The sequence below is a fragment of the Anguilla rostrata genome, chromosome 12 (genome assembly GCF_018555375.3).
Source record: "Anguilla rostrata isolate EN2019 chromosome 12, ASM1855537v3, whole genome shotgun sequence".
Classification (NCBI taxonomy): Eukaryota; Metazoa; Chordata; class Actinopteri; order Anguilliformes; family Anguillidae; genus Anguilla; species Anguilla rostrata.
The window spans coordinates 9728991-9756877 of NC_057944.1; the positions used below are offsets into that span (position 1 = coordinate 9728991).

A 27887-nucleotide genomic window follows, 5' to 3' on the forward strand; every position below is an offset into this window, starting at 1 on the left:
TCCTGATTTCCTCTATTGTTGCATATTTATCCCACTGAATGACATAAAAAGAAACAGACAAAGGATATCTGAGTAAACACAAAACACATTTTTAAATTTATTCTTATTTATTTAATGAAAAAGTTATCAAACATCCATACGAAAAAGTTACTCAATCAACCAATTAAGCTAATTTAATTGATAATTAGCTTAAGCTGATTTAACACAGCCAGGCTTGATTGCAGGCAACCTTGTTGAATCTCACTCACATTGAACCTAACAATCAGACTGAAGTAGCCACCACAAAGTTTCTAGGAGCACTTTGCCATGATCAAAGGAAATTCCAGAAGAGATGAGAAATATATTTCAACAACTTTCTGTCTGCAAAGAGTTACAAAGCCATTTCTAAGGCTTTGGGACTCCACTGAACCACAGTGAGAGCAATTATCTTGAAATGGAGAACACTTGGAACAGTGGTGAATTTTCCCTGGAGTGGGCGGGCTGACAAAATTTCTCCAAGGGCACAGTGACAACTAATCCAGGAAGTCACAAAAGATCCGCGAACGACATCCAAAGATCTACAGCCCTCTTTCAGTGTTGATGACTGGACAATGAGAGAGACTGGGCATAATGGGACACAGGTCCCATTATGTCTGGTGTAAGGCAAATACAGCATTTCACAGTAAGAACATCATACCAACAGTCAAACATGGTGGTGGTAGTGTGATTGTGTGTGGACGCTTTGTTGCCTCAGGACCTGGATGACTAGCATTATTGAAGGAACCATGAATTCTGCTCTGTACCAGAAAATTCTCAAGGAGCACGTCGGGTCATGTGTCTGTAAGCTGAAACGTAATTGGATTATGCAGCAAGACAATGATCCAAAACACAAAAACAAGTCCACATGTGAATGGCAGAAACAAAATGAAAGTTTTGAAGCGGCCTAGTCAAAGTCCTGACTTGAACCCAATAGAGATGCTGTGGCAGGACAAGCAGCTCATGCTCAAAAAGCTACCAATTTGCATGAATTAAAGCAGATTTGTAAAGAAGAGTGGGCTAAATTTCCTAGAAATGTTAAATACTGATATCAAATTACAGGAGGCCTTTGGTTGCATTAAGTACAAGGGGGAAATTACTTTTTTTACATGGGTGATATGGGTGTTTGATTACTTTTTTTAAATTAATTAAATGAAATAACTAATTTTAAAAATGTGTTTTGTGTTTACTCAGATTCCCTCTGTCCAATATTACACTTTGTCCAAAGATCTGAAACCATTCAGTGTGGCAAATATGCAACAATAAAGGAAATCAGGAAGGGAGCAAACACTTTTTCATGGCACTGTATGTGCATAAAGCATAATCATATAGTTTAGCTGTTTCAGGCTCTGCGATTATAAATGCATTTCCCTCTGAAAGCCAGCCAGAGCAGAATCAGTACAATCAGGTTTCAGCCAGCTAATGCCCCGAATGCCAATGCCCTTGTTTGTTGAACGTGACGCTCCCAAACTCCTTAGTTACTCTACCCACGCCTTTCCTGGCTAATGTCCCAGGTGCTACTATGACTTCTGCCTTTGGGGTAATGCGCTCCTTGAGTAGATTGTAGACTGGCACACTAATAATGCATGCCTCCATTTAGGATATTTACATTACTAAGATTAAATACACATTTAGAACTTTAATAGAAAACATAAATTAAATTAGCAAATGGGAGGACACACTTGTACAAATGACATAACTTTCTTGTAAACTGTAAACTCTTAAATGGAGTCTGCAAATTGAAGTGACTTTAACTGATCATCCAGTATGAGGTAATGATGTTCCAGCATTGACACGTCACCGTGCGTTTCAGGCTGCAAGGATTAAAGGTCAAAGGTTGCTGTGATGGGGCTCTGCCAATAGCAGGAGCCGAATGAAACGGGTCCAAATCAAATAGGTGCAGTATCCTACATAAGAGGATGCAGCTGTAGCATGGGCGTAGCTGGTTCCACGAGGGTAAAAAGCAAGCACCGCACCCTCATTTCAGTTCAGTCAAAAACAATGCAGCAATCGACTCCATTGAGAGACCAGGCGAATCTGCGATAAAACTCATGCTTCTTCGTAACTGAAAGTTCCTTAAGTACCTTAGAATAGCCATTTATGTAGCCGTTTTTCAAGGCTAAATATTTGATTAGGCAGGTGTCATTCAACTACTTTAACCCAACCCCCACCTATTTTTTAAGCCGGACTGATACGCATTAGACTCCCTTAAATCGCCGGATGAGTGCATCATGTTGAAACATCTACTGCAAGAAGTCCAGTGTACGCAAATGGAACAACTAAAAAGTTTTCCTATCGGGTTAAAAGAGATGAGGATGTGACAGTAACAGTCCTACATACTGATCACTTACCACAAGTGCCCAAATGCAATCCCCTTGATTTGTATATTGCAGATTTGTTACTCTAGCGCTTCCTGTACAGTCCGGGTCTACTAACTTCTCCTTGGTATAGTTCCTTTGATGAGACATCACATATACAGATCCTCCTTCAGCATTTCCAAAAAAATAAACTTAGAAAAAAAGCAATGGGGGACACTTGTCAAATACATAACTACAGTAAACTAATTAAATGGAGTAAAATAGAGGAACAACATCATCCCATTATCACTGCTCGGCAAGAAGGCAAGGTTGCTGTGATGTCTTGCAAGGAGGAATTCACAATCAAGGGTACTCAACACAAACAGTGAACTAGTGGCGGGTAGCAGCCCCCTCATTTTTCATCAGGACTCGCCGCCTGTACCCGAGGCCCAGAGCTAAGACCAGCAGAACAGCAGACTCATTAGCGCCTGGGAGCATTAAGCTTCTCAATGCTAAAGAGAAACAAGCGGACAGCTTAACTGCCAACTATTCTGACCCGCTGGCACTGAACTAGCACGCTGTTGTGTTTACGCAATCTTCCCCCAGAAACATGCATCTTAGGCATCACAGAGGCGCACAAGGCTGCAAGCCCAGGATGCGTGTGATCCACACGAGTCATTGCAACGTGCGCCTCACCCTTTAATGCACATGCATATGCATTAAAGGGAGGGTCAAGGGAGGTAATAATCGGTGAGATATAAGTATGGCTGGTTATGCATTCCGTCAAATTTACAAAAGTCGGCATAATTAATGAGTCGATTTTTGCATGGAATTTATCTGCCTCTAAAGAGCAGGCGTAAATCAAGGCTAAAGCAAGATGAAAATGCACTGAGAGAATCTTTGCTATAAGAATCACATTATTTCAACTTCCTGAGCAAGAATTCAATGATACAGATTATTAATATTAATTATTATTAATTATTTTTTGCAGCCAAACAATAAAGCCTGGGTGTTTGACATGGAAAATATTAACTGAAGTCATGGAGCAGTCATGGCAAAGTTGTTAAAAATTTCAGAAAACTGAAATAAAAAAGAGAAATCACAGCCTATGTGAAAACAATAATTCATGAAATTAACCTATAGATTTCATGTGGGAAATGATTGAAATAACATGTGCAGCTGTAGCAACAGTAACAAGCGCTTGAAGTATCAAACAAATCAGTGGGCAGTTGCCACAAGTAGCTATGCATTGAAAGGCTGGTGCATCCTGTTTGTCCATCACGGAAAGAGCATGTTTTTTGCCTTCAACAGAACGTTGTTAGAAACAGAGCAAACAGAGCTCACAGCAAAATTCAGGGCACTGTCAAAAAATAAATAAATAAATAAACAAAAAATGGAATCCGTGGCATTTGCACTTCCGCGATAAACACCCAGCCATGGAAATAACTACGCTTCTGGGGGAAATAAAAGATGACCAAGAACCTCCCACATGTTCCCATTCCATCGAGCCCCTTGCAACATTACACACTCTCCCATTTGGATAAATTAAATCAGTGATTTTCCACCACAGCTGGAATACAGGGCAGTCGTTTTGTTCTGCGCTGTCCGTAGTGCTGGACAGCCTACACTCCTAAGTGACACCAGAAGATTTCTATTTCTCCACATCCAATGAAGAAACACAATGTTCAGTGTTAAATCATATAAACTCTGTAAGTGTTGAATTAATACTGGACATTTTACTGTGTATTTAATGCACAAAACGGGAGTTGTTTTTTTTGCTGTTGTTGAACTGTAACTTTTAGCTCTTCTTCATACACAAAATTTGAATATTAGGCAGTACCATTCACTGATTGCGCAATGTTAACTTCGGGCACTGCAAATGCACCAGCCTACCCTCATCAGCCCAAAATTTCAGCTGCAAGCTTTATGTACGTAAATCTGACCCTAAATGTTTATATCTGTGCTGTCTGTGTAGCACTGTGTGCTAGGAAATTCCTCAAAAGGCGAATAAATTATTAAATTCAATTCCCCGTGTTCACAATTCTCTCATATTTCTCCAATTTTAGAACAAATTGTCACATACATTTTTTTTGTTATCACAACCTGTCTGTGCAGCGTGTAGGCCCTATGACTCAAGAATTCAATTTGGTGAAGTGTACCTATATTGTTGTCCTCACTGACAAAAATACAGCTGCACTACGTTTGTCGTCTTCATGGCTACATGTACATGAAGAGAGCAGCAGTGCTGGTGACCATCACAGTTCTGTGACAACCATACTTCACCAATCAGAGACTCTTCCAGTGTTGGGGAGTTGTGGAACTACATATAATGAAGATAATAGCTCCACTACATATCCTAGTGGCATTTGGTATCTTAACTGGGCCTACTTTGGAAAACAGTTTGCTTTCAAGTGAAGTTATTTTTTAACCAAGTAGCAAGGTAGCATGGACAAAGCCACATTCTCCCTATTACTCTGGTCCCAAGGTTGCCAAGTAGACCCTAACAAACAATACATATATTTTTGAATAATTATGAGTTCCCCTGGTGGTCATGGGGCCCCAAGCGGCCGTCTATGTCTGTTATTTGTTTGGCCCGGCTCTGGTTGTAGTGCACCCCCATCTATTTCTAATGTAGTCATTTTGTTCTGGAACCGGACCTGACCGTGAGGTGGCTGAATTGGACATGGGTCTCAATATTACCAATGGCTCCTGGTTTAATACAATGCATAAACAGAAATGTATAAAAAAAGAGCTTTGAATATACTCATCTGAATGTATCAAAACTGAATAAAACTAACAGTTAAGTAACATTTAAGTGAGTTTACTAGAATGTGCATATGTGAATAACAGTATTGTGACTACTTCCTTTCATTAAGAGTGAATAAACACAACAATGGGCAAAGGAAACGCTGGATGTTTGTGTCCTGACCTAAGGTGAGGTGTACCACCCAGTACTTCTTAGGTCATTCAGAAAAATTATTTTTCATAGTGATTCAACGCCCTCCCTCTAGTGCCAGACTACCGTTTTCCCCATCATGGCTCCTTCGGACAGACCGGGGTACTGGGGCCGACCAACATCAACATTGGACTGGTGCGAGGACAACTACATCGTCTCATTTTACATCGCCGAATTCTGTGAGTAAACCAAACAGATAATCGGTGATGAGTGAAATCAGCTGTTTCAGCTAGCTACGTAAACAAGGCAAGCATGCCAAACGTGTGGTGCTGTAAGCACTGGGCCTCTATACTGTCAGGGAACAGTTAGCTAGCTAACCGGCTACCTAGCAAGTGACACGTTCTGCATGTGGTCCCTTCGCTAGCTGCAACGATGTTGGTTCAGGAAACTGTACAGCGAAACTGCGTCGTACTCAAACTAGCTTGCTACAGCTAGTATCTTTCCGAAATGAAAGTAATCTATTTGGAATGAATACAAGCTAGCTGGGTTGAAATCTGTGGCTAGCTTGTTAGCTAACGTACTTTGCTGAATAAACGCCCTGAAACGGTCAGCAGCTGCATACATTGGACTACAGTTCGACTTAGCTGAACTCTACCTAGCCAACTTTGACTTGAGTGCATTGCTGGTTGCTTAACATTAGTAACAGGCTAGCTAGCTAACTTAACATTAGTAAGTTGCACTAGCTGTCATTCTCAAGAATAACATCACAGTAGATAACGTTTTCTAATCGAGCCTTGTAACCTGCACTTATTGATAAAATGTAGCTAACGTTGTTGGACGACAGACTTGTGGCAATTTTCTTTTAGAATAACGGTTAAGAAACACAAAATGTATTATTAACTAGAGAACTTGATTGCTAACTAATTGACTAACTAAGTAGAAGTTACAAAACACCGATGTTCGGAATAAAACTTTGCAAAACTAATGTCAGCTATCGCTAGCCAACTTACTAGCCACTTCTTAGCTATCTGGCTACAGGCGTTGTAGTTTTAGATATTAAAAACATTTGCAGTGTAAAATTGGATCAGTGTTAGATTACTGCCATTAACCACAATTGACTGTATTTGCTAGATAAGAGCTCAAATATCCCTACAATTTATTTTTCACTTAGACTAATGAACGAAATTGTGGCTAGCCCAACGGTAATTAATTAGCTATAGACTAGTGCATGTGAAAATCCGCTACACGAGAGATGGTCAACAATTTTGCGTTTCAGGGCAACCTTTCTCGTACTTACTTTCGAAACGATGTGAAAATGAGTATACAATGAAAAGCTCATAACCACCGCTGTTGTTGTTTAGCTATTAAATCATTAGCTAATGGCAGTGGAGTGGGTTTCAAACTCAGTCCTCCTGGTGACCCATGTGTATGCTGGATTTTCGTTCCAACCACAATTGCACTGAATTTTAACAAACGGTTAATTTTTCTTAATTAAGCTTTTCAATTTTTGAGGAATTATTTGCCACATTGTGTCAAAAATGGCTGTGCATGCCATGAAGAATAAAAATCCCATATTCACATTGTGCTAGTTTGTAAAGGATTACATAAAGACAGGTAGAAATGTTTGAATTTATCTTAATTAAACACGGAGATTAATCAATTGGCTCCCAACTGCTTTGCAAATGAATGAGCCAAACCTACAAACCTGTGTTAACACAATTGGAACGAAAACAAGGACACACAGGGATCCCTTGCACCTAGTTTGAAAACCACTGCTTAAGCGTTTAAAAAAAAAAAAAAAAAAATTATACCAAATTACGTTTTCACTTTGTGTTGCCGAATCTATACTAAATTATTTCTGAAGTGGCTACTAACAGGTGAAGTGAGTGTAAAAAAACTGGTGGATTAGCTGACTAGCTATAGACTGGTCAGCTGGTGAACAGCTAGTTGACCAGCTTAGAGTGTCTAAAACAGCTTTAAGCATCTTGACCAGTTTAAGATGGAATTTTCAGCAGGTAAATACATTACACTCTGTTGGAGTACATTTTTAGTAGTACATTTATAACATTTATGTTAATGTAATGTAATCATCAGATTTCTTTTTGCTGTGAAGAGACCCTGACTTCTTTACATTATGGATAAATGTTACCGCAAGCAAATCTTAACGTTAACTGAAATATTTCTAAAATATTACTTATTGTAAAACTCCTATGGAGCCAATGGTCCTGGGTTGCCATTCAGCCAAGCGTGTCCGAGTTTATTTTAACAAGAGCTGGCTCCTGGCTAAGGCCTCCAGGGCAGAGAATGGTTTGTATGCCTGAACAGTCACTAAGGGATGTTCAATTAGGAAAAAATAAAGAAATCCAGGGAAAGAGTGTGTTTGGACCTTCTGGGCATTTATAAATAAAGATCAGTTTATGGGAGTATCCCATTACTGTTCACTCCTCACCTCCTTTCCACCACTCCACCCCTAACACCAGTCGTTTCCTACCCGGAAGTATGTGGAGGAGAGGAGACAAGTGGAGGAAAAGAGAGAACGAGGAGGCAATCTCTGGGCGTGAGCATGATGATGTAACCCAGATATGTGGAAATAATTTGGCGGTAGCGTACATCGATGTAGCCTTTGCCAGAAGGAGGCGGGTTACCAGGGCACGTATGGGACCAGGTGGTAGAGGAGGGAAGAACGATACATTTTGAGTACCGGGACACACCTTTTATAATGTATTCTCAGGAGATAATTTTCAGAATTGCCTACTGACTGACCTGCAAAACTGCATTTAATATTCAGCTGCATCTCAGTGCAGCCTACATGTTAAGCAATCTGTACAGGGATAAGGACCCATACGTTCCTTTTCAGAGAATATTTAGCTTAAAGTGAAACTATTTCTTTTGGATTCAAATACTTTTCTGTGCTCTATTGATCTTGCCTGGTGTAAATGAGCCTGCCAATGTGACGAGCAGGCAGGGTTTGCACTTTCTGAGAGTATTTAATTGGTTCCAATAAACCAGACAAGAAGAGTATAGCATAGAAAAGTATACGTATTTGACCCATGTCTGGAGATGTCATTCACCAGGCCGGGTGCTTTGGAGTCAGGGTCTGGGGGAGGGGCATGGCTGATTTTATTAAGAGAAGCCCTTCTGCTAGGGGAACCAGTGCTACCTTCTGCCAGTGTGTACAGATGGAATTTTTCCTTAAGGTCAGTTGATTATATTGCTAAAGGATTAATTGTTGAGGGGGGCAATGGGAGAGTGAGGCTTCACAAAACTCCAAAATGGGTTGGGCCATTTTTGTGACATCAGCATCTCATTAATCAGAGCCTTGTGTTTGCGACGGAAGAAACGTCTGTTATATTGTGAGCTGCTACCACACATTCTATAACCAAGGCAGCCTGCCGCGTGCCCTTGGCCTTGTGTCCGACCCTCCCTGCGGTGCCAGGGCGTTGCTTGGCGCCGGGTTCTCGGCTGCGATTGGCTCGGGTATTGTAGCGGCTCGTGATCATGCCATCCTGTGCCAGGTGTGATTAGACACATCCAGTTGCCACAGGGAACCCATGCAGGTCACCCTCAAAACCCTCGCCTTTGTGCCTCAACGACTTCATTTCCTCGAACTTTCTTAGAATAGAAACATTATCGTCCACAAAATGAAGAAACCTGCCCTTGGCTTCACAACATCAGAAAAACAGACAACATTCTTTAGCATTCAGACAGTTTAAAAGCAAAAAATAATAAAATAAAATCAGATGCATTCCATCATTAGGGCCTTAGTATCAGCTTTGCACAGTTAATTCTTCCATTTCTACTTTTGAATCTTCTTTACTTAATGTCTAACATAGTTTGGCAGATACTCTTTTCCAGAGGTTGTCTCAAGGCCCTCAAAAAAAAAAGATGTATATGGTGGCCATATTATGTGTCAGTCCCTCATCTGTATGTATACTCATCTCTAATGCTTGGTATAGGGCAGGGCTGAATCTGCCTTGCCATCATGTACGTGTGTACATACCCAGTGAGTTGGTCACAAGACCAGTATAATTAGAAGTTAGGTGACTCACCCAGTCGGATGTTGCTAAACCAAAAGGCTTCCATCCTTGGCAAGTCCAGACTTCTTAAAGAGGCATGAATAGCTGTGACTATGACATCACACATTGCGATGCAGAATTGGGGTGGCCAGTGTTCATATGGCGAACAGACAAGATCAGCTCGGAAAGATGTTCAGCTTACCGCCTTAATAGTTTCAAGAACAGAAAAAAGAACAGAAATCCTTTATAAATCAATGGGAGGGGAAAAAAAAAAAAACTGCCAACCAAACTGTCCCCAGGCCATGGGAGTCCAGAGCAAATAAACATGCAGAAAGCCCACAGCAGCCATGCAGAAAGAGGCTCTCTTTAGGCCTAGAAGCAGGGCCCTTTTATGAAGCCCAGTGATTAGGTAGTGGGTAGCAGGCTAGCAGCTGGGCTGCTAATTACAATGAGCCTCAGCTGCTACCCTGCCTATTAGTGCAGCCAGTGCTGCCCCCTGGTGGACAATGTACCGTGTCCCTTCCTGGCACCACACGCTCTCCCCCTTAGCTTGGAGCCACCAGTGCTCCTTGGGTTCCTGGCACCGGTAGGCCAGGTGGAAGCAGCTGGCTGCCCGGTGGAGGCCCGTCATGGCGGCCCGAAGCGGTACCAGGAGAGGGGACCTCCACTGGACTCCAGCAGCCCTCTGGGCAGGGCGGAGGAGCAGTGGTCTCTGGCAGGGCAAAGGCTCCCACACCATTCACACCATAAGGAGCCGTCCAGCTCACCCTAGACCTCTTCATCATCCGAATCGTTGAGAGCCCAGAGCCGGGGTTCCATTTGGTCTTCGGCGTACCGCACATGGCCCAGGCAGGGATGGAGGTCCACCGCGGGCCACCCATCCAAGTCCCTGCTGGGGCTGGGGAGCTCGCCGCAGCTAGACGTGTGAGGTCAGTCTAGGCCAGCGGGCAGGCTTCTGCATCCGTTTACAGGGCTGACTGGGAGGAGTGCTGGCAGGGAGGGGTGCTGCCTGGAGGGAATCTCCTGGGCTTGCTGTGGGTGTGGTGCCTTGGGTGCGGCATGGTTCTCAGAAAAGAAAACCAAAAAAAACAAAAGTGGTCGATGAGGGGGAGAATGTGCCAGTCCGCCATGCCTGTGCCTGCATTCTCCACCACTGTGATGTGGCACTGGGGCTGGCCACCAAGGCCTGGCCCTTGGGCCCAGTGTTTAGGCAGTGGTTAGAAACTGGGATTGTGCCACCCTGCCTTTCAGTAGGGTCAGTGCTGCCCCCTGGTGGACAGTGCACTGGCCAGATGCTAGATGATATGTGTAAAACAAGGGCCTCACATGACCAGTGTGGCAGACAGAAACAGTGGACACCGAGAAAAGATTACATATGAAAGTGAGACCCTTGTCCTGTCTAAACAGGTGATGAGGTTGGCAAATGGCAGCCCTGAAACCTGCAGGTGATTGATGGGAAGTTCTCCCTCTCTGGGGCCAGGGGTGGGGAGTCACACCAAAGATTCCAGTTCTGTTCTTTTTTTTTCATTAAGAAAGTCTCTGTTGCTATGATGGATTTAATGAGTGACTGGTGTTTGCTCTTTTTACTTTTTAGCCTTTTGATCCAGCAGACCCAGGCATTATTTTTGTCATAATAACATATTTAGTGGTAGGACTGCCATTTTTAAAAATGCATAACCTCACTATTATTCTTTTTCATCATCTTTATTTTTTATTAAGTGTCATTTTGATATTATTTGTATAAGCCGGAGTAAAATCGAATTCCTGGTTTGAGTTTGAGTGACTGGGGAAAAATTGGGTTGGCCAGTTAAAATCTATTTCGTTACGACATTTTTCTGCTGGGTAGTGCGTTGAAAGGCTGGAAGTTGGAGAGTAAATTCTTTGTAATCTTTGTTCGGAGGAGTTCATTAAAGTGGAGGTAGAGAGGGGTCACCTCGCTCATCCAGCTCTAGAGAGGGGAAGCTAATGCGTTGATAGCCGGGGGTACCTGCATTCCTAAAAGCGGGCCCGAGAAGCTCATGAATCGCGGGCTTTGTGTTAGAGCTCACTCCTCCGGGCGAAGCTCCACTGCGTTTCTGCTGCGTGGCTGGAGGTACGCGGTGTCTCGTTAATATTAGCGCTTGTATACGCTATGACAATAAAAATGAGGATATCCATAATTCAATGGTTAAAGAGTTTAGAGTGTTGTAATTCATAATGAGCTACGGGCGCGTTTGTGTTACTGAAGAGGAGGCATGTCGTTTAGCCCCCCTAAGGTATTATAAGGTCAGGTTGTGTTGTGTTTTCTCCTCCAATTTTCACAATGGGGTTTGTGTAACGCTGATTGGCTGGGTCTGCATTGTGGAAAACCCCTCTTCAACAACACAAGCGTATTAGGCTATAAATTATGTTCACTTGGTGCTAAAACTTAGGCAGTTTTCTTTTAAACGTTGGATGTATCGCGTTACACAAAGAGTGGAGGGCTGTTAACAGTACGCTGTCATTTAGGATAAGTGCTGATCTCCCGTAACGCTCAGAAGAATGAGTCTGGCCTGTGTAAATGAGAGGGAAAGGGGATTACTGAGCCGCGAAGCCCGGATCTCCGTATCCCTCGCTGGGAAACCGATACGCCATCTGCGCAGGTGCGCCCACAACATTAAAGCGCCGTCTGGATTTGCGTCTCATGCCAACACAGGGCTGATTTAGCCTCTCAGGTAGGCTAATATTGCCGAGGGTGCCCTGGATCACAAAGCTTGTTTTTTTTTCTTGGTTCTGAGAAGTAATTACAGTCTGAAGTGGGTCACATGCACCCGGCCAGCGCTAAAGAGCTGTGTAGTTCAGCTGACTGCAGCCAGAGCAGCGTGGCCTGGTCTCCGCAGCTGTGTTTACGCGCGCAGTGGTGTCATTAAAAGCGGCGACCGACTCGCCCCTTTGAATCTCCTGCGTGGATCTGCGCCTACGAACTAATGCGGGGACCGAGGCCATCAACCCGAGTGCAAAGGCACAAACGTAAGAACCGGGGTAAATGGTGAAACAGTTGTTTAATTAACGAAAATAAGCGCCGGTATTAATAATAATTTTTTAAAAAAGAAGGCAGTTCAAGGGAAACTAAAAGAGCTGAAACTTGAGAAACAAATGACAAAAGCCGCTAGCAACCGAACACAAGGCAGGAGACTCTGGGACTGAGTAACTAAGGAGAGAACAGGGCCAACTTAAAGACGCAGCCAAATGAGGCACAGGTGAGAACAGCAATTACATCACTGACAGGTGCGGAATTAGTCCTTTACCGCCTTCTGGCGTTGAGCGGGAACGATGACACAAACTCGAACCGGGAGCGAGCAGAACCGTTTTAAAAGTACAGGTTTGGTGACGCTGTGGTTAAAGCAGCAATCCAGCGCTGAGCAGGAGCTGAAGTTCGTCGCGTTGGTTTTGCCGGTGGCGTGACGTGACCCCTGTCTTTGGGTGGGGAGAGATTTCCGTTTCCTGAGCGTCAGCAAAGTGGCACAGTGGCAGCTGATCGCACGCAGCCAGGGCTGCTCAGATAAGGACACGGCTGTGCAGAAAGCGGACTGGTCTCTGTTATGTTGGCCTCTGTAGAACTGTAGCCAATGAATTAGTCAGAGGATGCTGAGCTTCAGAAAAGGTGGAAGTAATTCCATTTGATTAACTTCTTTGCAAAACCTCCATCCCATTAGGAATAATTGGCTGTACTACACCCTTTTCATGGGGCCACCAGAGATTTTGGGCCCCATGAAAAGATCTCGTATTGGGCCCCACCACCCCATAAAAATCAATATAGTTATATTTTTTGAAGGGCCATTGGAATCTTCCTGACCCCCTAGTCCTGGCAGCCAAACCAGACTATTCTCCACACCACCAGCCACACACACACACACACACACACACACACACACTCACACACACACACACCACACACACCATTAGCCACCACGACCTTCAGCGACAACAACACACAACTCGAACACCACACAGACACACCAAACATACAGCTTGAACGCAACACAACACACCTGAGCAACAACCTCCTACACACCTCAAGTTCCGCCACGCACAGCACAGCACACACCACACACTCATGCAACATACACCTACGCGCAAAACACACACACTCATGGCCCAAACTACACACACTACAGGACGAGCTCACACACATGAGTACATACACTCTCAACACCCATCCCATTAGAACAACACACACACTCATGCACAACACCCAGACACACTCATGCCACCACACACCCACACTCATGCACACAACACACACACACCACACCCGCACCAACCAGCACTATCCACACACACCACGCCACACACACACACACACACTCATGCACACACACACACACTCACGCGCACACACACACACACGCACACACACACACACACACACACACACACACTCATGCACACACACACACACACACACTCACACACGCACACACGCACGCACACACACACATTTGGACCTGAGACCATTTCCAGGGAAGCAGCATCTCTCACAGCAGCTGGAGACTGACTGCAGTCATCTTGACGAGCCTGGAAAGTGTTCAGGGGGGCGGGGTTAAATCGCAGTAACCAGAGGAAACTTAGCATGCTTTAGTGCACCGTTGTCCAGAGCACACCTCACCTGGCGTCCTGGGTGTGACTAGTTGATTGCCGATTTTAGGGTGAGACCCTGTGGCGGTTTGCGGACCGCAGGATGGCTGTACTCAGGACACACACTTCTACAGACTGGGCTGCTTGAAATCCCTGCAAATGGCCTGGGTTTATTCAGGGGGTGCATTTGCGTTCGCAAGCTTTTATACACAGTAATCTGTCCAGTTCCAATAGGGAACATATGTACTCTATAATATTTGATTCAACATTTTGCTGTGTACGAAACTCCCAACAATCATGAATACATTTGAGGCTAGAACAGCAAACCTTTGACTCTTTTTTTCCTATGCAACAGTAATATGTTGTTTTGTTTTTGGGCACAGTTGCCTTTGTGACGGTCGTGATGCCTGTAGTGCTGTGACTCTTCTGTGACTCACTCTGCTCTGACGCCCTGTTTCCCTCTGCAGGGAACACCGTCAGCAACCTTATCATGATCCTACCTCCCATCTACGGTGCCGTCCAGACCCTCAAAGATGGCCTGGAAATCCGCTATGTGTTCGCTTTCTTAGGACTCGCGGGTAAGGGCTGCAAAAGCATGCTGGCTGGGTGCGTAAACGGGAGTGTGTATGGGTGTGTGTTGTGTTATTGGTGTATAAATGGGTGTGCAAAAGTGTGTATAAAGGTGTGTGCATATGGGTGTGTATTCTTCTCTTGGTGTGTGAGCAGGCCTGATTGTAATGCACTGTGTGTTGAGTAATCAGTGTTCCCAGATAGGACTCAATGTGGTGTTCATTTTATTGCTGTACCCCAGGGCTATGCAGCGATACAGTAAACTGTTCATTTCATTGCCCTGCAGATATTGTAGTGACTTGATACTGTAACGTTCAAGCGTCTGTAAACTAAACCGTTCATGTTTTTTTTCCTAAACACTAGAAATATGCAGTGTTATGCCATTAGGGTATCCGTATAAAAGTGAAGTCAAACTGTTTTATTGGAAGATTTGTTTTATTGGAGCGATCACTCTTCAGGAATGTAGGTCTTCTTGTTGAGAAGTGACTCCCTTTCTCAGTGCCTCATAACCTGAAAGCGAGAAAGGAAGGCACCCCGTTCATACTCTGTCTGTGTAAATAATGACAGAGTGATGTGTAATTGTGTGAAGCGCTGCCAAGGCGGCTGCGTTACGACACCCAACGGGCCCGACCTGGAGCTCCGGTGTCGGGCCCCAATGCCAGGGTGTGGCTTTGTAAATAGTTTTTCTCAGGATCTCTTCCCCGGTTTCTCCATGGTTACGTGTTGCTCGTGGGAGATAAGGATCGCACGTGGAAATGTATTTGGGTCGCTGAGTCAGGAGGGCTGGTTCTGATTTGTCTTTTTCTCTTTTCTTTTTTTGTATGCTTTCAGCTGTGGGGGTTGGGTCCTGGTGCTTCCACATGACTCTCCAGTACGAGATGCAGGTTGGTCGCGCTCCCTCGCGTCTAAGACTAACAAAGGAAGGCAGATCGTGCTCGGAAGTTTGGTTGTCAGGGATCTTCATTAAAACGCAGGATTTATTCGTAATATCACAGCTTTTCCGTTTAAAAGGGCAACTCGCTCTCTGAAAGCTGATTACCTCTCTGCACACATTGCAGAACACTTGAAAGTCAAACAGGTGTTGATTTCCTCTTTATGCGTTTGCAGAAAGCAATCGCATTGATACTCGTAAAGGGGACTAGGGGTTTATGCATTGCGGGGGCTGAATTAATTCCCCAGCCTATAAGCATTTGATTGTTTAAGTGTGCTTAAAACGTTTAAGAGCATAGCTCTGGAAACGGAGATGAGGTTCAATCCATTTTGAGCGTATAGGAACGGTGTGATATTTCTTTTACCACCTGGGAGAAGAGCCACATCTAATTAGCACCTGATAGCTGTAACTGAAAACCAGGAAGTGGATGAAGGGCATTCCCACCTTCGGGAGTCAAGAGTGACTTCTGGCCGATGACTGGCTGGTGTTCAGTGTACGTGGCCTGGGTGAAACTTTCCCTTACATTACATTACATTACAGGCATTTAGCAGACGCTCTTATCCAGAGCGACGTACAACAAGTGCATTGGTTCACGATGTAGAGTGCAAAACCTAGAGTGAGTAGGATCGTAGTGCCAGAAGTGACCACATCGATCAGGACTCCAACCCTGTAGAGTAAGCTGTTCAGCAAACCCTTACAAATCACCACAGGAATCTGAGACAATGAATGCAAAAATACCCAAAAATTGACACTGAATTTTATTCAGTCTTTTTAATTGTATTAGTTTTTTAAGTACATTTATTTGTCATTTTCTTTGGAAACTGTTTAGAGATCTTTTCTGCAGTCTTTGAGTGCTTTTCTATAATCAATTTGATCGATGAGAACAGACTAACAGGTCTGGTTGATCAGATATTCTGTCAGGCCCCCCGGTCAGAGATTGACATGTCGATGTGCTCCCCCCCCCCCCCCCCTCCCCCTTCTCTTCTGTTGCTCTTAGTTACTGGACGAGCTGCCAATGATCTACAGCTGCTGTGTCTTTGTGTACTGCCTGTGAGTGCTCCCTGTCCCCTGCACAACCTCTCCACATCCCTCAGCCTGGCCAGCCAGAGATATTATTCATGCATTTATTTATTTACTTATACAACTGCTTACATAGGCTGTGTACCCTGGGGTGAGCAAATGTGGATGAAATACCACTGTGTGTGTGTATGCATGTGTACGCGAGCATAATGCTACACACATAATAAATGTTATGAGTTTTAACTCTGTTTGACATGTTTACCATATCACAATATTCTCAGGATTTACTTGGCCCCATTACAGGCTATCTTAGACCCTTGTGTGAGGAGTTAACCGTCATTTAGGTGAGCGTCTGCGGTCATAGAATGGTCATTTTAGGGAATGTTGCGATGAGTCGGGTAACCCCAGGTTTCCTGCCGCTGGTTTGATGAGCTCCTCTATCACAGTACGCTGGGTGCACAGAGCGTGCGGTCTGCGGTGCTTGCTGAGTCACCAGCTGAGAAAGATGCTTCGCGCGACCTGTTTGTTTTTGTTGGTTTAATTGGCTTAACCGCGCCACTACCCACGCGCACGTCTCAATGCCCAAAGGAAATAGGCGTCACCGGAAGGCGTGTATTTCCGGAAACATCATTTTGCTTGAGTAAACTACCATGCGCAGTTGTTTTCAATAGTTGTTTGGATATGTTTTCAACTGCAATGCCCCGGCCTGAAGAATGACTTGAAAACAACACATACGTATCCAGACTCAGATAAAACATCATTGTTTCTGTATGACAGTTTTTCTCTGGTTAATCGCTCAGTCGCAGTGATGTTGGTAGAGAAAGTCGGCTTAACTTCTCCGGTAATGTAAAAAAAAACTGCTCCGGCGTTTGGCCAGCAAACTCCCGACGACCGGCTCGCTTCGCTGTTTCAACAGTGCCCGGCTGTGCCTGTCTTATCGTTCTCTACCGGGGGTATTTGAGGGCTCGGAGTGGTCCAGTGTAGCCCCATCTTGCCGGATCGAACGTACCGATACTGCCTCCGTCGCCACAGATAGCAGTTTAACCTCCCCTCGGAATGTCTTTGTACAGATTTAGCTGAAAATGGAATGGTGATGAATTGTTTATGAGTGCTTAATTTTCATACAATTTTGTTGCAGATATGAATGTTTCAAACAAGAAAACGCGGTCAATTATTTTCCCATAGTCATCTTATTGATCTTCAGTGTTGCCGTCACTGTAGTAAGTGAATTTTTTTCCTGTTACATTTCATAAGTGTGGTTTTAGGGAGGGTTGATGAAAACAAATAAAATGCCTCTAAAATGCCTGAGTTTCTGCTCTGTTGTTCCATTATGATTATGAAACATTGCTGCCGATGGGAGATAGACAAAAATAGTTCATACTTCATAAAATTAAACCATTAAGATTCCAGTTTTTCTTCATTTTTTTGAACAGACACAATTTCTCTGCCTTACATTATATATTCATACAGAAAATATTTGGAAAAGTCCTTTTGCGTATACGGGTGTAATGAAACTCCAGGCTTCTGCCACTCGTATGTGTTTATTGTGGTTTTAGAAAAGATGCTGTCCCAGGTGCTGTTATATGTACGTATAGAATGTTCAAAGGAAGGATCCATTGCTGATTATCTAAAATTGTTGTTTGGAATATTTGCAGGTGTATTTACAGTGGAAGGAGCCGGTGTTCCATCAGGTCAGTAGTGTTCCCAGAATGCAATTTTCACCCATCTTCTCTGTGGTTAAAATCAATGTTCCGTTGGTTCTCTGAGCCCAAGCTGATGTAGTGGCAGAACAGAGAAAGTTTAAACCAGCTAGGCCTTATTATCACCTGAAATAAAATCATTTCAGCATTACTGAATTATGTGAACACTTACACCAAAGAAATCAGTATCTATTTTCATGTATTTTTTGCGACAATACCCACTGTGAAATATAAAAAAATATAAATCTTGATTCACTCCAGTGCTACTCTCCTGAAACATAAAAACAGGCCGCTAATCTACTAAGGTTTATCAGCCCATCTGAAAAATCAAATATTCTGCTTGGTTGCCTTAGAAACTCCACGCATGCCAAAATGAAACTTTTTAAAAACGTTTTTTTTCTATTAATTACATTCTTGTCTCTTGTTTGAATGAAACGTGGGGCGGGAGTGTTCCTCGGTGTGGCCGGCACGCTGTCCTCAGAGTGTCGCGTGGCAGCTGTGCTCCTGTTGGGGTTGCGTGCGTGCTGTCGGGTGCGGTTGCGTTGCTTTTGCTGCGGCGGTGGTCCAGATAGCGTTTTTTCCAGGAAAAGACCCCCCCCTCCCCCGGGACCGCCTGGGCCCTATGACGTCCTCGCACATCTGTTTCCCATCACGGCCGGCTGTGACTCAGGTTTCTCCCCAGCGGGAAGCTCTCGCGAGAGCCGGGGGTTCACGAAGCTCGGGGCATCTCTCTCACTGGTAACATTTTACCGCGGTCTCCTTTCTCCTGTTAGCCTGGCTACTTAAAAAAACGAATATTAAAACTGCTCAGGAGTGCACACAGCATTTGGAATCGTGACCAAGTAGACACTTGCCCTGCATCTGTTCTTCTTCACGCCCACCCCCAGACCTCCTAGCATATTTAAAATGAATTCAAAACAATATTTAACATATCACCTGCTTTTAATGTTCCTGTTAAGCTACGTAATGGAAAATGTTTAGAACAAAGTTTTGTGACAAGTGATCACTTGTGTGTGTATAAAATGGTATCTGCCCAGGTGATGAATGCCACAGTATGGCTGGTTCAGAATAGGGCCTCCCTTGATTTGACTCACATGGAGTGGAGTTGTTCAGTCATGCTAATAGGAGTAACCCAGGCAAAGGATGGGTGGGTGGAGTACAGAGGAGAGGAGCTGAGAGAGAGAGAGAACGAGAGAAATATGTAGCACATCACCATTCATCAATCCTTATTATTTACTTATTAACACACCCCTATTAACCCGTATAAATTTCCTAAATTGTTGGAAAGAACTACGGGCCCCACGCCACCGGGTCTACAACGCAGGAGTGTACAACGCAGTGACCAATAAGAGTGTGGGTTTCTCCCGGGAGCAAACCGATTCTGAATCGGTTTGTTATGGCATCCATTAGTTGTAACGCACGTGTACAACCATGTCCTGGCCGGCGCCACCCTGGTGCCTGTGTGTTTTTAAGAAAAGGGACTTGTGATCGTTTTATCACTGTTAGAAGGTGTTTATTCTTGCAAATAGGAACAATTTAAAAGCATTTATTTACAGCATAGTGTTGCCTGCGTGTTAGATTTGTTTTTAACTTGCCGCCGTTGAACAATAGGCGTATGTTATTGTGAATTTGCTTTGCTCTTAATTCATGTTAAATTAGTGCTGTTTTTGCTGTGGCTGAAGACTAAATTTATTTTGAAACCGAGAAGTTCAAAATACCTAGCCAAGTTACCCACAATGGCTGATTCCTCAGATTGTTTTCGAAGAACTCCGAATGACGACACTGTAGATTTATGGATGAATGTTCCAGATAAGAACGGAGTGACTCGGGGATACAATGCTGCTATTGTTTACCGCCTGTCTGAGGCCATTCTGTTTGTGTGGCAGGCCTGTTGAATCAGTCTGCGACACAGATCCCTTTCTTTGTTGTGGGGTTGTGCCATCACAGCAGCTGGTAGATTGGTTTCATGTGTTGCTTGAAACATGGACGAGCAGTCCGACCAAAGATGCTCAGAGGTGTTTCCAGTTGAACAGCAAGGACCGTTTGTGAATTGAATTGTTGAGTTATAAACCTTTGATTCGTGTGCGTTCATTTCAATATTGACGTAGCGCCCCCTAGTGTCTGGACATTTGTAAACGCTGTCCGGGTCATGCAATTCACGTCCATACAATCAAACAGGTTAAACGCTGTACATTACAGCTTCGTTGAAACCAGGAAACAAGGAGCAAATCCCCCAATTGTGGGGATGCTCCACATCTGTGTTTCGCATTTAATTCCATGACACCTGTTACATCCCCCCATTTACACCCTTCAATGCCGTTTAAACTCAAAGTGCCTGTGGCTGTGTGGCATCGTTATGTGCAGGAGAACGCGTCTCCTGAACGCGTCGTGCGGTGACAGCACGTGCCGTGCGCGAGCGCCGCTCGTCAGGCTCGCGGTTCGGTCAGCTGACTGAAACCGCGGTCCGCTCGCCGGCGTGAAGACGTCCCCCCACGGCGGCGGCGAACGCGATGCGCCCGTGCTCACGATCCCCGACAGCCGCGTCGCCTCTACACGTCTGCAGCTGAGCACGATTTAAACATAGCACTGCCTCGAAACATGGCGTGTTTTTTGTCCACATTTACATTTAAACACGGGGATTATAAAAAAAATTTAAAAAACGGAAACATACCCCAACTTACTTTATCTTAAATAACGCAGTGCAGTCATGCGGTGGAGGCTGTAAGCGTTGCTCCCTTGTTTGCAGCAGTTGGCATTGGTTTGAGCGCAAAGCCATTCGAAATGTGAGACTCAGTGGAGGGCTAAATTGCATTTATAAGTGCAGCATCAATACCCTATACTGTGCCAGAGGAAGCCAGTGCCCAAGAAATCAGAATCATCTGAGCATAAAGAAATTGGGGGGGAAAAAAATCCACAAAGACAGTTTGATAAATTGCTAATAATGAGAAAGTGATAATAAACTGGGCCTGTTGATTTTGGCATGCCTGACTTGTCCTCATAAAACCAAAAAGGAAAAAAGTAATATATAAACATTTGGACAGGGGAGTTGTGCGTTATTCTAAAAGTGTTTTTGGTGTCTCCCTTCCTCTAGGTGATGTATGGAATGCTGGTCGGGTGCTTAGTGCTGCGGTCTGTGTTCATCGTTACGTGGTAAGTGTCTCCGTGTTAGCGACACCACCATCTTTATAATGTTTTTTTTCCCCCCCAGTTCCGTCGACTGTAAAGTGTGCTGAAATGGGTCCGAGTGCTCTGTTGAGAACAAGCTATATTATTATTTGCTTGCAGGGTGTATCCATGGCTCCGCCCCCTCGCCTACACCTCCTTAAGCGTGTTCATGATCGGCTTCCTGCTGTGGAACATCGACAATCATCTCTGTGACACGTTGAGGTAAAATGTCCAATCGGGAGATTCCGCGAAGGTGTTGAAGTAAATACTGCATTTGGAGATTTGGGCTGCTGGATGGCTCGTCTGTTCAGGCGGCGTTCTTTTGCTTGGACGGTCCCGCGCAGTATGGTATCACATCTGGACGCGATGCTAATGCTCGCTGCGGCTAGCGGCCCCACAGGGCCACGCACGGTAGAGTGTAGCATCAGCAAGCGACAACAGGGTTTCAGTCCACAGGATGATGGGGTCTCTTTGCGCCAAATCGTTTGAGCCACACGTGAGCGGCCTTCCTCCGCCCCACGTCCGTGCGAGCTCGACTTGCGTGTGATGAGACGCGGCGGCTGACATCGCGTTCTTCGATGAAAAGCCGACTTGTCTTTCGCTCGCTTGAATCTGCAGCAGAGTCCTACTCAGCGAGCTCGATCGGGCATTCAGAACTGGCGAGAAAAGGGGGGAAAGTCACATACAGGTCTTGACCAGACCTGGGTCAAATAATTGTAATTGTTTTGGATTCAAATACTTTTCTGCGCTTTACTGATCTTGTCTGGTGCATTGGAACCAATTAAATACTCTCAAAAAGTGCAAACCCCGCCTTCTGGTCATATGGGCAGGCTCCATTACACCAGGCAAGATGAACAGAGCACAGAAAAGTATTTGAATCCAAAACAAATACGTATTTGACCCAGGTCTGGTCTTGACTCAATCCAGGCACAACTCTGTGTATGAAGAGGGGGCCCTATTTGACACTCTGGAAACTCTTGCTTTTAGTTCTGGGTCCTGACATTGTCACTCGTATTGGACAGTAGCACCCTCTGCTCCACTGTATCGTTTTCGGTTGTAGCGTTGCATTTCAGCATGTCACAGCCAGCAGCGGTGTCAGATTTGCTAGTTCAAATCCACAGTGGCACTTCACCCGAATTGTTTTGTTCTGTGTCTCTCTTTTTGTAAGTGTGTCCAGCTGTTTTCGGTGAATAACAGATGAATGTGTCTGTACAACAGGTGATAAATCCTGTGTAACCCCCCCCCCCCGTCTCTTAGGAGTGCCAGGCAGAGACTGCCCCCTGTTGTCGGGGCAGTCACACAGCTGCATGCCTGGTGGCACATTCTGACAGGGCTGGGATCCTACCTGCACATTCTCTTCAGGTGAGGAGCGGACAGTGAGACACACTGACACTCTAGCCTGACAAACACTGATAGCGTGTGACGGCGTATGCCTTAAGTTAGCCCAATGCTACGGTGCATGTGTAAAGTTACTTACAATGTAGAGTGTAAGTTAATGTGGCGAAGAGCAGTGTAGTGTAATGGTTAAGGCGCTGGTCTTGTAACCTAAAGGTCACTGGTTCGATTCCCAGATAGAACACTGCCGTCATACCCTTGAACAAGATACTTAACCTGCATTGCTTCAGCATATATCCAGCTGTATAAATGGATAAGAGCATCTGTTAAATGCCTGTAATGTAATGAGCATCTGCTAACGTAATGAAATGTGAAGCTTGCACAGCTGTTCAGGTAGGACCGTGGCCCTTCTGTGAGAATGGAAAGTTGATTCTGACGTGACGTGGCGAACATTGAGCGCATGTGCCTAACCGTAATGTCCTGTGCCCCCGGTCCACAGTCTCCAGACGAGGACTACCTACCTCAAACACAGGCCGAAAGTGACGGTGAGCAGGATTCGCTTTCGCTTTTACGTTTCTGAAAACCAGGAAGTGGTGGTTGGATGTTTGTGCAGTAGTTTGTACTCTGTGGAGCTGAGAGCCTGAGGGGGCTCAATGAATGTGATGTAATTATCTGCGAATGAGATGTGATGTGAATGTGATGATCTGTAGATGAGATGTGAGAATCACCGAATGTGATGTAATGATTGTGATATGAATGTGATGTAATGATCTGCGAATGATTGTGTTATGAATGTGATGGTCTGTAGATGAGATGAGAGTATCAGTCAGTGTGATGTAATGATATGTGGATGTGATGTTGTGTGCTGATCCATGCGTGTGATGCTTGCCTTTGCAGTTTCTCTGTGGGGTGTGGCCTGTCATTCGTGTAGCCTCCCAGAAGACCACGTGAGCGGGCGGCGGGGGAGGAGGGGGGGCCCGTGTGGAGGGCACGGCCGCCGTTGCTCCGGTAACGAGCCGCCGGGCCGGACGGGGGGAGCGGGCCGGTCTCCCCCACCCCGGCTGCTTTGGATTCGGACTGACGGCCCCAGGGACGCTCCCATATTAGCCGAGCGTAGCGTTTAGCCGACTGCGGATTTCCAGGGTCAGGATCTGTTGGAAACTTGCACTCTAAAAACCAGAGATGTCCTCCATCTTTAGTCATGCGCTCGCAGCAAGCCTGGTGTTGTGTGCATGTGTGCGTGTTTGTGTGTGTGTGTGTGTGTGTAGGCCTAACACTACATCCAAACCACCCTGTTTTCTTGTTTCCATAACCCCCGCCTCATCCCTCCAAATTCTGCGTGTGGTGTTAAATCGATTCGTGATCCTGTCGCACAAAAACCCGGCGCCCCCCGAGTGACCGATGTTCCCGTTCACTGCATGTGTGTAAGATCACATTTCATTTTCTCAATCATTCCTCCCCCCCCCCCCCCCCCGCAGCAGAACACGCACACGGTAGCATTCGGGGTGGTTTTAGTTGTTGTGCTAGTGAAAAATGGACTTTAGAGCGAGCTTGCTATTGGTAGCCTGCGTGTTTAGCATCAAGACCACAGAACACTATGCAAGTAAAACAGTAGTTAGTGATGTAATTTGATATGTTTTAACAGGGGATATTAAGAACGAATGAGGTATTTGGCATCGAGCGCTTATACCTGGGGCCAGTAGTGTGACGGACATCCCCGTGCTTGCCGTGATTTGGGCAAAACTGGAAATCTTGACAGCTTTGGAATGTTTAAACCTGGGCTGACAAGCTCCTTTTTTTTTTCTTTTTTCTCTGATGTAGTCAATGTTTATGGAATTTTAGAATGAAAAGCAAAATTGAGCGCGTAAATGAAAGGAACACATTTACTCCAGATACCAGCATGCCTTGCTGCGTGACTGAAAGTGTGCAGTCGGTCAGTGAATTATCGCTGTCCTGGTGGTTGCTACTCACACTAATTAATTCTCTAAGTGGAAGCACTGGTTGTATTTTGTGCTGGTCACAAAACAACTAAATGGAACATTTGCGCTTGTGGTTAAGGGATTTTTTTGTGTGTGTGTGTGCCATTTCATATTTGTCTTACTGGCTGCAATGCAAAAGGGGTCCTGCTTGCTTGTATAAGTTCAAGGACATTCAACGGCTCTTTTTGGACCACTTGTCAGCTGCACATATTGGGGAATATGAAGTAAGTCGTACCACACTACGACTGTGGTAGAAGTTTAGTTGTTCACCAGGCAGGTGGGATGTTCAGGGGCCATAATGCTACAAAGTTCTCTATTGTCCCTTTAGTCAACAGTTGTGAAGTCATTTAGAAAGACGTTTTGCTTGAAGTGATTTTGGAGGGCCTAACTTGCAACATTGCTAACATTGCAACATTGCTAATCAATACAAAAGTATTATAGACTGTAGCAGATGAGTTGATGTATGCTATATAAATTTAAGCTGTTGCAATCTAGGAGTTCAGATTTGAGGTTTTGATTTAATTAGCTGTTTTTTTTTTTAGCGGATCCAAACATTTTATTGTAGGTTCTTAATGAAGGCATGTTTTAATTTATTCTACTGACACTGTGTCAGATAATCTAATGCTAAATTAATCTTTTATTGGCTTGATTTGTGCTCCCAGAATCGTGTTATTTCAACGCAAATTATTCATACTATAATGTTGCTGTTTCAGTTGTAATTTCCGTTGCCTTTTTATAGAACAAAACAAAAATGTAGGGGTCCATTCCATTTCAATTACATCATTTCAAGAAACGCATTTGAATTTGATTTGTGAATCGAAAAGTTCAAGTGGAGATTTTTCAGTCTTGAATTGTTTGGTACTGTATGAGTCCATTCCATTTCAATTACATCATTTCAAGAAACACATTTAAATTCGAAAATGTCAGATGGAGATTTTTCAGCCTGACCTTTTTAAATGAGATTAAGGTAAAGTACTGAATCGTCCACTCTGAGAAATGCCCCGGCTGGTGCCTTTCCTACCCCTGAGGGGTAAAGTGACGGAGTAGCCTACTACTCTTACCGTGGGGTCCCCTCAGTCAGCTTGAGTCACGGAGGGGACAGTGCAGTTTCTCGAGCTGTAGGCTGCTGTCAGAAACCTGCTCGTATCATTTACCCCTCACGCCCCCCCCCCCCCCCCCCCCCCCCCCACCGGGCTTCACCGTGAATCTGAATCTTTTACCGGACTCTTCCGGAAAACCCCAACTACCGTCGTTTATTCAGAGTGAGCTGGGTTCAGCAAGACAGTGCAAACCAGTACCTTCTAAAAAATTTGTTGGGGAAAAGCACAAGCCCTGTGGACAGGATGTAATTTGCTGTTTCCATACGAGTGCACAACAAGGTTAACGATGACTTGGAACAACTAAGGATGTTTTTTTTTACTGTTTTTTTTTTTTTAATTTTACATTTGGGGAAATGGGTTAAATCGGTAGATTAGTGGGAAAATATTAAATGAGAAAATTTCAAATGATCAGCTCGATGTGTTTGTAGCCTAATTTCATTTGAGGCCGTGATGGGAATCGCCGTCGCCGTCCAACAAACGCTGCGCAACAGCATTGGTGTGCTGATAACTTTTGTATCTGAACCCTCGATTCTGAAGGACATGCATTAGTAGTACGAGGATCAAATGAAGACGATACTCTGTCATTTACCATCAGTGGCGCACCCCTCCTCTATTTTTCATATAATCGCTCATTTCGGAGGAAAGCGTTTTGTGCCTTTGATTTGTCATTAATGTTGCCTTGGTCTTTGATATCGAATATTCTTCAGGAAGTAGCTGTTTTTGCAGCATCACAGCCGCTTTAAAGATCCCTCTGGAAGCGTATCGGAACTTTCTGAAAGCGTGCTGATACCGTTGTCTTGCTTGTAAAGTTTTAACTTCAGGTGAATTACTGCGGGTTCTTCCATCTCTAATTTGAATTATATCCCGCAGCGCTTCGCCTCCTATTCGTTTGTTATGTGTCTGAACTAATGTTCATTTTTGCCATTGATCATGATTGATACATTATTCTGACGAACTGGAGTCAGCATCTCACTAGGAAAAGATTCTCTTCATGCCAAGGTACTGACAAGTGTTGTTTTTACAGCCATGTCTTTTGTAAAGATGTGTGTTAGACTGACATGCTTTGTGTTGTGTAAACGTATCATTTTTAAACGTTTTTAAATTAACGTTGTATGGCTGTATTAACTGCGATTAACGAACTGTGGATTTCAGATTGAAGTGTAATAAAAATGACGTACCATGTTTCTGTTTTAAGTAGGCTATCATTTTATTTCCATAGATTTAGGCTCGAAACATAGCCTACTATACGCAAGTACGCGAACGCAGACACTTCGAGCTACGCAAAGTCGATTTCGTGCATCGTTGCATTCATGTCACCTGAATTTAACGCAACGCTCTCGCTAGCTACAATATCAAGCATCGCAGCGAGAAGGCGCTATAGCTGGTAACAAGCCGTCGTCTTCCATTTGTGCATTCTTCCGGTCAGTCTTTCGCAACTGTCCTGGATACCCCACTTGAGGAGTCGGGTTTATTACCTCCACAGGGAGATAAGAACGCACATTGAGTATGTGCAACCGGGCCGTGCATTTGCAGTGCGTCGGCCCGGCATTGTCATTTGTGTTTGCGTACTTACGTAGGGTATGTTTTGAGCCTGAGTCACCATTAACCCTCCTTAATTTCTCTTTTATCGAGGTCTTGACATTTCCTATTGAACTTCACTTATCATATTTGTCATTTAAGTACATATTATCTTACGACATTAGTCATTTTATTATGTAGGCTACTGATTAATTAATGTTGAAGTATGTAAAGTGTGGGAGAATGGTTGCAGAACTTGCTGATTTAACTAATAAATATCCACCAGGGGGCAGTGTAGTACACTGGTAGAAAATTGATGTCTGTTTGAAAAAGCCATCTTACACCAGTCATCATCAGAGGGCCAAATCCATAGTATTTCTTTGGGAAGTCATTTCCCTGAAACCCTTAAGTATTAAATCGGTATATGAGCCACTTTCTGCCTTTGAGCTGAGAGCTGCTTGTCTTTAGAATGTGACAGCTGTCGTGGGTTGGTGTGAGATTTTGTGAATATGAATTTGACTGGAAATATCACAGTATTATGCTCATTTAAACATCTACCTGCAAAATCACTGATGATAGACAAATTCAAACAGTTGTTTTGCAATAGGACAAAATATATTTATTTATTATTATGCATTAGAAACGTGTTCCAGTACAAAGTGGTATCTTTTGTTATGTGCTAAATATTTTAATCATTCATGTTTGACAGAACTTTGTGAGCAGTCTATTTATTTGAATATATTTTTATT

At 44.3% G+C, this 27887-nt stretch overlaps 1 protein-coding gene across 1 annotated transcript; it reads left to right on the top strand.

The window, feature by feature from the left end:
* The first annotated feature begins 5308 nt into the window (after positions 1–5308).
* LOC135235880 (alkaline ceramidase 3-like) lies at positions 5309–26802 on the top strand. The gene is made up of 11 exons (XM_064301843.1): positions 5309–5447; positions 14288–14398; positions 15222–15274; positions 16319–16371; positions 17480–17561; positions 17997–18032; positions 21133–21191; positions 21327–21428; positions 22464–22568; positions 23041–23086; positions 23439–26802. The coding sequence occupies exons 1-11, from the start codon at positions 5348–5350 to the stop codon at positions 23490–23492; spliced, it is 801 nt and encodes a 266-aa protein (XP_064157913.1). The 5' UTR covers positions 5309–5347; the 3' UTR covers positions 23493–26802.
* The last annotated feature ends 1085 nt before the right edge of the window (positions 26803–27887 follow it).